General features: G+C 34.1%; 1 protein-coding gene across 1 annotated transcript; it reads right to left on the bottom strand.

Annotated features, from left to right (window-relative positions):
* Positions 1 to 530: 530 nt before the first annotated feature.
* LOC117915030 (cellulose synthase-like protein G2) lies at positions 531 to 4932 on the bottom strand. The gene is made up of 8 exons (XM_034830579.1): positions 4083 to 4932; positions 3131 to 3235; positions 2773 to 2877; positions 2467 to 2679; positions 2249 to 2348; positions 1923 to 2104; positions 1467 to 1814; positions 531 to 1254 (listed from the first exon to the last, which is right to left on the bottom strand). Exons 1-8 carry the CDS (start codon positions 4692 to 4694, stop codon positions 655 to 657), a joined length of 2265 nt encoding a protein of 754 aa, XP_034686470.1. The 5' UTR covers positions 4695 to 4932; the 3' UTR covers positions 531 to 654.
* Between the last annotated feature and the right edge of the window lie 6837 nt (positions 4933 to 11769).

The following is an 11769-nucleotide window of genomic DNA, read 5'->3' as shown; positions in this document are numbered from 1 at the left end:
CACCTCCATGATTTATTTTCAAGCTCACATATATCCTTAAGAAGAATATGTACATTGTTAAGAAAAACACGTACATTTTTTTTTTAACATCAACTGAGATCTTATTTGGTCTTATTAGGGTCTAGGTGCTTATTTGTGGAACCATGAGAATGGATTTAAGGTTTTTCTCACGTCCATGATTGACTTTTAAGCTCACACGCGTACATTCTTAAAAAAAACACATACAATACGTGAATCTTTTTTAAGAACACAATGTTATTATAAATAATTTTTGGTCTTTAAACTATAAGATTTTCTTAATCAAAACCTATAATATGCATATGGAAAAACCGTTTCAGCCCTAACCCAATATTTTCAAAGCCTTCAAAATCAACTTATTGCTTTAGAAACTCAAAATTTTCAAAACCTCAAAATTGATAAATAATTTAAAAACCAACACAAATTAGAAATGGGAGATGTTGAAGTTGGGTTTTGGTGCCCAAGCGATTTAATACGACTCAACCCAACAAAATGAGAAATGGGAGAAACAGTTTTTGGGAGAAACATTCTCTTCTAAGTCCATTCTAACAAATTAGAAAGTGTTGCATTTATCACATGGAACAGCACTATATGTGCTTTTTCCATCAGTACAAATAATGAATCTGCATATTTGCATCAAGGAACTATACTAATGGAAATGCAGACTGGGTCGAGTTCTGCATATAACTTAATACATAGAGCAGTGGACCCTAAAGTCAATAAAACCATGGCAAGAACGGTAGATAATAGAGTGATAGAAGGTGGAACGCGACCCTTGTCCTTTCGCAGTATCATCCCTTCAACTATAGGGTAACTCATAATTAGGATGTAAAATGAGAGGACAACTTGTACAAACATTTTGTCCCAATTGCCTGCTGCAATTACTCTAGCAAGACCCACCATGAATGCAACCATGTTCGAGATGACTAGGATGACCAATGGAGCAAGTATCGCAGTAGAGGTTCGAAAATCAAATTTACCCATTTGGTATAGCTTTTCTTGTTCATCATCCACAACTTTATTTGTGGTTAAGAAACTGGCTTCCCTCATACCAATCTTCTTCATAATAGCATCCATACTTCCATAAAGATGACATGTTACCGACTTTATCATCCAATTCCTTTGTTCATTCATCCATGTCTGGAATGACCCTCCCGTGAATAGAACCTCGTACAAATGTTTAGAAAGAGATGATAGAAAAATGAAAGCAAATGTCATGCAAAATGAGTCTGAAACCTGTGGTACAAGACAAGTACTGAACGTTAGAGAATAAAAATCTTCCAAATCTTCCAAGTAAAATCTTATCAATTTATATGAAAAAGGTGATATAAATTAATTACTAACCTACAAATCAATTGTTCTCATTGATTTGCATGGTGGAGTAAATATAGATGGTCCTGTTTTTGAAAAGAAAACGGAATTGAAAAGAATGCATATTCTATTGTTACCTTAGGGTACAAAGGGATGCCATTAAGTAGACACAGCTGAGGGATGATGCCAAAACACCAGACTGATATAAAATAGAGTGGGAAATAGGCAAGGTAGGCGTAACAAAAACTCTCAAGGATAGACATTCTCAATGGCCCATATATGAGCGGCGAGAACTTTGAGATGGCAACATCAAACAACCCAGAGCTCCATCTTGTGCCTTGGACCAACATATCATTCATATTGGTTACGCCACTACCCAAGAACTGTGGCTTGGATGGATTACAATAGACAGAAGTCCATCCTCGACAGTGCATGATGACTCCTGTTAAGTAATCTTCAACAACAGATTGATACAAGAACCCTACCTGCTATCAAATAAAGGAGAGATATCAAAATGGCAATCATGCAATAATTCAGTAAAGAAAATGGTGAGCGAGTGTGAGAAGATAGAATATTTCATTGATTCTACTTGCCTCTTTACCCCACTTTGTCTGATTTTCGTAAGAGCAAGAAGCTAAGAGTTGGGTCTCTTGTAGCTGTATTGTACTCAAGCTGTTCCCATCCTCGCTCACACTAGGCTTGTAGTTTTGGCCAAGGGATCTGATGAACTCGTTAGAAGGACCAAAAGATTCTCTAAGTTTCAAGATATCAATATCTGCAGAATTTATGTGAAATATCGTACCAGTCAATCATATATTAGTTACCCTTCTTGTATATAGTTCCCCATCCCCACCACCAACAAAAAGCGAAGAAACAGGGGAAAAGAAGAGCATTCTCTTCAGCAAGAAAATTAAATTACCATCTTGTATGAAACTTCCATAAAAGGCCACCCTCTTTATGTAAAAACAGGTGCCACACAAGATTGGACCTTGTAGCCCATCCAATCCTTCCAATAATATCTGAATGGTATATATTAAAATATTCGACAATACATTAGTATGAAGTTTTGTTTCACTGCAACTATTGAATGCCTTGGGAAATAAGATAAAAGAAAGTTCCAAAACTTCATTTTCATACCGAGAATGCCGACCTTAGTCCACTGTCATAGATATCATTTTTACTAATGTTGTGGAATCTCTGAGGGAATTGCACAAAAGCCAGTGTGGGTGAGATCTTTGGATCAAGATGAAAACACATTGCTTTCTGGGCAGAGGTTGGATCATTGCAATACATGTCACAATCCAATATTAGTATGTAGGGAGAATTGCTTATAATGCCGGAGACCCGGAGCTGCAATAACAGTTTGGTGGGATAAGTCATTTGGTGTATATTTGCATGTATATTTGTGACTGAATGAGAGAGAGGAGAGAGAGGGAGAAATACAAGAACGTTGAGAGCTCCAGCCTTGAAATGATGTGGATGAGAAGGTCTTTTCTCACGAGAAACATAAACAAGAAGAGGCATCTCAACCTGGTCTGCACCAATCACCTGAAAAACATATTTTTTTGCACCCATAACCAAGCCATCAAACCTCAATTATCAAATATCCACTAGTTTGGATATTCTACAAGATATTCTACCCTTATACAAAAGCTTCCGATTTTAAAAATAAAAAACAGAAACGTGTATTCAAACCAATACTAAATCAATTCTTTGTCAGTCACCTCAATAAGATTACTAAAGGCAACTGCACAGTTCAATTCAAATTAAGGAGCACTGTAAGTAAGACAATCATGAGTACCTCGACGCCTGCAGGATGATCTCTAGGGCTGCTCATGCTTTCATTTCTGATTCCACCCTCTTTACTAGCTGTCCTCAAGCGAGCTTTAAAATTTTCGTATTCGATCTGCAGCATGGTAGGTAGATTTCCTAAATGATTTAAGTATCTTGTTTTTTCGTATGAACATTTTTTGGTTTTTCTAGATGGGATCCTTTTTGGTTTGACTTAAATGAAAAGCAAAAGCTTTGTGTCAATTTAAAACTTTTTAAAGCATATGCATGATTCTAAAAAGCTTCTCACTTCAAAGTTAAATATGGAATGTGTGGAGAATAGCTTCTTGATTTTAGCTTTTATTAAATATTGGATATGAATATTGTATATAATTTTAAAGGGGTAATATTGCTAAGTTCTCTCATTCTACCAAATTAAAAGACACTTTGGCAACTTTTGTTAAGCAATAAAAATAAAAAATAAAAAATAAAAAAAATCCTAACTTTGTGTAATGTAATGCCATAAAAACTAAATTACAAGCAATGGACTTTCTGTAATGTAATGTCGAGGTTCAAGACCGATCTAAATCATGAATCAATAACTTTTTCGATTCAATATCTAATCCAATTTTTAAAACAATGATAAAAATTCTTATTTTTAAAAGGTAAAAATGAAAAATGTTTAATAATTTAAAATTTTGGGAATTAAAAATATTTTCATTTTCAATTTTATTTTTTTAAATTTAAGATTATAAAATAAATTCCTAACTTTATGTAAGAATTTTTAAATTTTGTATAAAAATTCTTATTTTAAAAAAAAATAAAAAATGTAATCAAGGACACCTTAAATTATGTTTTAACAACAGCCATAACGATATTGGATTCTTATCTTCATTTGATCTGACCAACAAACCTACAGAAATGGTAGCTAGTGTAGCATCTCCAAAGATGTGTATCAGAGAGGATAAAAAGGTGACACAAACCTGAACTCTGCGCCTCTCTGCCATGAACTCGGTTCCTAGGAACTCAGAACCATCTCCGTCCTCCAGTGACGAAAAATAAGCCTTAGGACACGGGGTTTTGATACCATGGGTCCTGCAGAAGGGCACCCACGACCTTGCAAACTCCCACGCCTCTTTCATGCCATACAGCGTTAGAGAAGAACCTCCATCATCCGAAACATACACATGAAGCTTCTCCGGGGGATAATCTAATGCCATGGCTGATATTACAGTGTTCATAACCTCCAAAGTGGGTTCCTTCTTTGGATCCACAGTGCATATGAACACGTCAATAGACGGCAGTTGTTTATCTTCTGGTAGTCTTTCTGGGAAGACGGCGCGAGTAACGGGCCTCCAACGATAAGCTTGCTCGAGAAGCCATATAAAGGAGAGAACCAGCTCACCAGCAAAGACCAGAAGCCATGGTATGATAGGCGTGTGTCCTGATATAGTATCAGTGTTTTGGAGGAGAAAAGAAGCTCTGTAGTAGATCAGAGCAATTAAAGCTGTGGAATGAATAAGAGCATGGAATCTGTTGATGATGGCAGATGATTTTTGGACATGGCAAAGATGGCGAGGGAGTGAGCCTTCCATTGCTTCTTTCTTCTTGCTCGAGGACCCGGTCTCTTTAACACATGAGATGCCTCTTCATTTTACAAAAGGGAGAATCTATAATTGACTCTTAGTTTTGGACCAAAATGCTATAAATTCAGATAGAGGATTGATGGTTGTAAGTCAACATCAGACTTCATGGAATAAAGATAGGTTAGCTGACTAGTTGGCTAGAAGACATGCCTTCACATGGCAGTGAGCAGGCTGAGCAGCCCCGTATTGGACAGTCCTCCAAAGAAGATGATGATCCAATCAAAGGAATTTTTCTGGAACCAAGAGAAAATAACATAAAATTCATCTCATTTTTTTTGGCCTCCTTAATCAAATATATATATATATATATATATATATATATGTGTGTATTTAAAATATATAAAAATAAAAAATTCTTTTAAATTATAAATATCATAAGGGGAGGTGTAAATAAGTTGGGCTCCATGGATTTTTAAGTAAAAAATAAAGGGAACTGGTATAGTCGTTTTTATATATAATAAAATTTTATATACTTTATATAAAAAATTTAAGAGTAAAATTAAAATTTTAATTTATTTTCTAAATTATAAATGTATTATAATTATAATTAATTATAATTTTAAAAAATAAAAAGAAATTAGTATAAATTTTAAATTTTAAATAATTAAAAAAGTTAATGAATTTAATAAAGTATCTGTATTTAAAGTGGCATTAAATACATGCTAATGATAAATGGATGATTTCAAGACGATGTATTTGGGTGCATTAAATTTTCATTATTCATTGCTTTATGGGACGACACGAATGACACTAACCCAAAATTTCAGTTTCAGTTCTTGGGTTCACTTGGAACTACCTGGAAAATGGGAAGTTGTGAACATGATTGATGAGACTATGGCCCAGGGTTAGGCTCGACCGGTGTAAATGACCTCCCACTGCAGCATCAACTTCACCATTAATACATTGGCAGAATTGAGGGTGCACCGTGCACGGACTTGGTCGCTAGTTGCGTCTTCTACTATGGTTTAAATTTGGCATTATCTGAATTACACCACATCCTTGCTCAGCCATGTATTCGGGTTAGGTCCGGATATAGACGTTAATGGCGGTGGCTTCTTCCATTTGTTTTTGCTTGTTGCGTGTTTGAATGATCTTCTTAGTTCAAGAGTTTCTTCAAAAAATAGTTTTGGAGTTTTTGAAGACGGTATTTGCTTCACGGTATAAAACAAAATTCTATTTAATTTGAGAATGATGGTAATCTAGGTGGAATGGATCAGAATGAGGCTTACTTGGAGCACCTAAAGAGGAAAGCATTTTTAAGAAACAGTAAAGCTGAAGTTATTTTTCGTGAATGAAAATTAAAATTAAAATTATTTTAAAAAAAGGCAGGATTTTGAGACATAGTATATAGCAGCCAAGGATGAAAATATCGGTAATCACGGATATATCGGTACTTCGATTTTACGGATATATCGGATATATCGGAGATATTTTTTTATATATCGGAGATATATCGGTGGATACTTAAAATTGTTAAAAATTCATGAAAATGTAAGGAAAATCTCATAATAATATAATTAGAAGTATAATAGACATTTTAAAGTTATTTTATTGAAAATTTTGATATATGTATAACATGATTTATCATATAATAATATCGTATGCATCGATAAAAATATGAATTTTATAAGTGTACATTTATTATTAAATTACATATAATATTATGATATTTGATTATAATATGTCTAATTTTAAAATATATATTAATATTAAAATATGATCCATTTAATTCAATTGTATTAAACAATATAAAATAAATTATGATATATATATAATTTTTTAATATTTAATTAATGATATTAAAAACATTATGAATAAAATTATATGATTTTTATATTTTTGGTAATTAATTAAAAGAAAATTTTGCATTTAATTATAAAATAATTATAATTAATTTGCTCTTTAAAATATTCTTTTAACATTTTCTTTATATAATGACTTTAAGTATATATATCTATAATGCATTTTATATTACAAGGGCGAGTTAGCCCAGTTGGTAAGAGGACTGAACCCCAAACCATTTGGGGTTCAGATCCCCTCGGATGCAATTTCAAATAAAAGGGGGGCACTGTAGCGGGACACTGTAGCATCGCGATATTTTCCTCCTTGATAGCAGCTATCCTCATAGTTGTCGTGTTTTTCCTCGAAAAAAGTGAGTTTTTATATACTCATATGTAAAATTAATTATAAAATAAAAATTCTTTAAAAAAAATTTAAATTTCATACACTCACTCAAAAATAGTACTTATATCAAATATGTTATCTTTAATTAAAATATATATAAAATATTAATTATTTTTAATTTGTATTTTATAAACTTAGATTATGGTTTTTTTTTTCATATAAGTGTATGAAAACACAATTTTCTCTTATTTCCCTCTCAAGAGGGGTTTGCAAGATCAAAAGTAGAATTGTTTCTTGAAGAGTATTATTTTACATAATAAAAATAAAAGCAATGAAATAAAATTTGAAATTATTTTCTGATATTAAAAACCAAACCCATCGGTGCATAATTTTCTTTGATTTCCTTCTTCGTATTTTCAATGACCAAACATTAGGAATTGCAACGGGTCGGGTTCGGGACGAGTCGCTCCCATCCCAACCCCGCCCCGTTTATTAAAAACAATTCTCATCCCTGCCCTATTTAGTTTTTTTTTTTTTAAATAAAAAAAAAATTTTAAATTTTTAATTACATTAAAATAAATATATTTTATAAATAATAAAATTATTATATTTTTTATAACTTATTTTATTAAAAAAATTTATTATTATCAAAGTTTTAAATTAAATTAATTTTAAATTTTAAATTAAATTAAAATTTAAAATTAATTTTATATGTAAACGGGGCGAGATAGAGCAATACCCGAACCCGTCTCGGGTTTAAAAAAAAAAATCTCATACCAGTCCCAAACTTGTTTATTAAATTTAAACCCCGTTTCATTAGGGGCAGGGTAGGACGGGTACTCGAAAAAACCCGTCTCGTTGCCATCCCTACCAAACATGATAAGACTTGAGCCTAATCATTTGTTTGGCAGCCACACATATTCCATCACATGAAGCGATTATATGGATTTATAGAAGACTTTAGGCAAATAATTTTATGAAGAGGAATTTCATGTAAAGGAATAACAAGAAAGAATGGGGGTAAGAATGATAATGAATTTGTTTTAAAATAAATTATAGGCTAAGAGACCGGCTAGAGTGTTGTTACCTCGAGGACCATGATTGGGGTGTAAGCAAAATAAATAAAAATAAAAATTGATAAATTAATCTCAATCAATCAAAATTGATTATAATTTTCAATATATAAAAAAAAAGGATTGATTCAATTTTAAAATTTTAAAAATCAACCTTGTTAGTTTAGTTTTTTATTTTCTTGTCTCTCAACTGATAAAAACTAAACATTACCGATATTTTAAAATTTATATATAATTGTTTATATTTGATAAAAAAAATTTATATTAAATTCTATTAAAGTAATTTATATTATAATCAAATTAATTATAAATGTATTCAATATATTTTTAACAGTAAATCCAATTGATTTTAATTAAGCTTAAAAACAAATTAAACTTAAGGTTTAATATAAACTCAAATTAATAAGTTTTTGGTTCAAAATAAACACAAATCTATAGCTAACTCAGAACTAAAAATGATCATGAAGTTAGGTCAAAATTGATTCACAAAAACCAAATCAAACCAATCTCCTCAAAACATTTACCAAACTAGTTATTTGCAACCACATAATCATCAAGGTGTTATATATAATTAAAATCATAGTTGATGACCATGACTTTAAAAATATCCTTAAAATCATAGCCATCCGTTGTGGTTTTATATGTGTAGACCCCCATTTGGGGCTCATTTTTTAGCCAGGTGTCACTATCCCAACAGGCCACGTGTCACATCCTTAGTGGCCATAAGGAATCAACCTCGCTTTTTGAAGCTGCAGTAGGACTTTGACACGTGGAGGGACTTTCTGGAAGGGGATCCCGCAGACCGTCAGGAGGCGCCGATGAGAGAGAAGGAAAGGTGGCTGCAGAAGGAGTGGTGCAAAAAAAGGTGGCTGCTACAGAGATCGTAGGGAGTGACAGCATTGTAGAGGGCAGGAAGAGTGGCTTGCAAGAGAAGACACGAGGGGAAGAAAGAAGAGAAGGAAATTCAGACAACAGTGTGGAGGACAGAGAGTTTTTCTAGGAGTTCTAAAGGGAAAAAAGCGTATTGGCTGAACTTGGGGAGGAAGCTAAGAATGTAGGAGCGTAGAGTTGCTGGGAAGAGTCCAGGACACAGTGCTAAGAAGGAAGATTTCCAGGTATGACTATTTGTTTTTTTTTTGTATATTTTCCATTTTTGTTCAGATTGTCCAGGTTTGATTCTCAGTGTTTTTTTTTCATCTCTGCTGGTTGGGTTGTTCTGTTTTGATGGTTACTGATTGAATGTTGGGAAAGTTCGCTGTGTTTCATGCCCTATTCTGACGAGTATTTTTCCATCTTAACTCACTGCATGTTGGACCCATGGATGAAATGATGAAATGGGTCCGATATGATGGTTAAAGTCTTCATGTTCTTCTTCTTGTTGCTATCCTGTTATCTCCTCGTTTTCTTTTCCTCCCTGAGTGTATATTCAAGGCTCCAAAGTCTCAGCTGCTTTTTGTGAAGCTTCAAGCCATGGCCTCTTCGTGGCTAGAATCTAGGTTTTCAGTGATGATGAGAACAGGCTTTTTCAGTCTTCTCTAAGTTTTCACAGTCAGCAAATACCCGAGGTTGCATGCTGCCAGGTATATTCGTCAGCTAGACGTGGAGGCACGTCTGCTGGTGGCCTGCCCATTGAGTTCATGCCCATGCACATGTCTTCACTCTGCATGACCCCAATCTCTATTCTCATGCAAGCGCGTCGTCATCTCATCCCCATGTTTTCTTTTTCCTTTATCCACCATACCCATCGTTCATCTATTCACCTCTCTTTCTCTAGGTCGTCATACCCATTTCCTCACTCAAGCTTGTAGGAATCAAGCGTCCTCCACCACACCCGTTTTCCTCTCATTCCTCATCCGAATGTCTCACATCCAGAACCCTGTCCGGCTGCCATTCCACCTATCCGGATGTCTCACATCTAAAACCCTGTCCGGCCGTCATTCCACCTATCCGGATGTCTCACATCCGGAACCCTATCCGGCCGCCGTTCCACCTATCCGGATGTCTCATATTCGGAATCTTGTCCGCCGCCGTTCCACCTATCCGGATGTCTCACATCCGGAATTTCTGTCCAGTCGTCGTTCCACCTATCCGGATGTCTCACATCCGGAATCTTGTCCGCCGCCATTCCACCTTCTCCGGATGTCCCACATCCGGAATTTATGTCCAGCCGTCGTTCCACCTTCTCCGGATGTCTCATGTCCAACGCCCGACGCCGGATGGGAGAGAGGGGCGATTCAACTTCTCCCGTCAGGCATGTCCGGATCCTCGTTTTATAACTTCTTTTTTTAAACCATTCCAAAGCATCCTATCTTTCATCCTTAGAGTTTTTAAGATCACCGAAGAGTCCCATTTCCAATAAAATTTTGCTGTCATCTTTCCTTCTGGTAGGCAACCTTCACAACTCTTCTGTTTTTAAAATGTTTTGAAGTAAGCATAGATTCAATCCCGTAATTCCGAATAAATGGAGTTTATGGAATTAATCCTTGCAAGAGTAATCGGGCTTTGGTAGGGGCCCCACATACATGATCTTACGATCTATTGACTGATCTAATTGATTGACTTGACTATCATACATGATTTATTTACCCTGCTCTCTGACATGCATGTTGTTATTCCTTAATTGTGCACTAACCCTATCTTGATAGCGCATGAAGGTTCTTTGCCCGGGTACGTATCTATTCCCATTCTGGTATTTCTATATGCATGTTTTGATTTTCCTATGTGCATGATAGTTCCGGGTATTCATTGTTTTACTCATCCATTGCCATGATCGCTTCATTTTATTAGTAGAGACCCGACTTTAGGGACTTAAAAGGGTGCTACAGTCTTTACCGTACCTTCCTGATAAAAAATATTTTGAGAAAATAAATTTGGAATCTATGGTACAAATAAACCCTTTAAAAAAAAAAATAAAGTAACTTGTACTTGATTGAAAAAATATATATATATGTATATTTCTAAGAAAAATACTTTCATGATTGATTTCTAAGCTCACATACCCTAAAAAGTTACGTTCATTTTTTTTTTGTAAATACAGATATTTAAAAAAAAATACATACATTTTTCTAAAGTGGATCAGGACTTCATTTAGCCTTATTAAGGTCTAAGTATTCATTTTTGGAATTTTGGGAATGGGTTTGAAGCCTTCCCACCTCCATAGTTGACTTTTGACAATTACATTCATCCAAAAAATATTTACATTTTTCTAAGGCGATCCCATTTGACCTTAATTATTAGAACCTAAGTATTCATTTTTGGAACATTGATAATAGGTTTAAGCCCTTCCCCTACCTCCATGATTTATTTTCAAGCCCACATATATCCATAAGAACAATATGTACATTGTTAAGAAAAACACGTACATTTTTTTTTAACATCAACTGAGATCTTATTCGGTCTTATTAGGGTCTAGGTGCTTATTTGTGGAACCATGGGAATGGATTTGAGGTTTTTCTCACGTCCATGATTGACTTTTAAGCTCACACGCGTACATTCTTAAGAAAAACACATACAATACGTGAATCTTTTTTAAGAACACAATGTTATTATAAATAATTTTTTGTCTTTAAAACTATAAGATTTTCTTAATCAAAACCTATAATATGCATATGGAAAAACCGTTTCAGCCCTAACCCAATAATTTCAAAGCCTTCAAAATCAATTTATTGCTTTAGAAACTCAAAAATTCCAAAACCTCAAAAATTGATAAATAATTTAAAAACCAACACAAATTAGAAATGGGAGATGTGTTGAAGTTGGGTTTTGGTGCCCAAGCGATTTGATACGACTCAACCCAACAAAATGAGAAATGGGAGAAACAGTTTTTG

This window comes from Vitis riparia, chromosome 5, assembly GCF_004353265.1.
Source record: "Vitis riparia cultivar Riparia Gloire de Montpellier isolate 1030 chromosome 5, EGFV_Vit.rip_1.0, whole genome shotgun sequence".
Classification (NCBI taxonomy): Eukaryota; Viridiplantae; Streptophyta; class Magnoliopsida; order Vitales; family Vitaceae; genus Vitis; species Vitis riparia.
The sequence above is the reverse complement of the archived record's forward strand: the minus strand, read 5'-3'. Positions and strand labels throughout refer to the sequence as shown.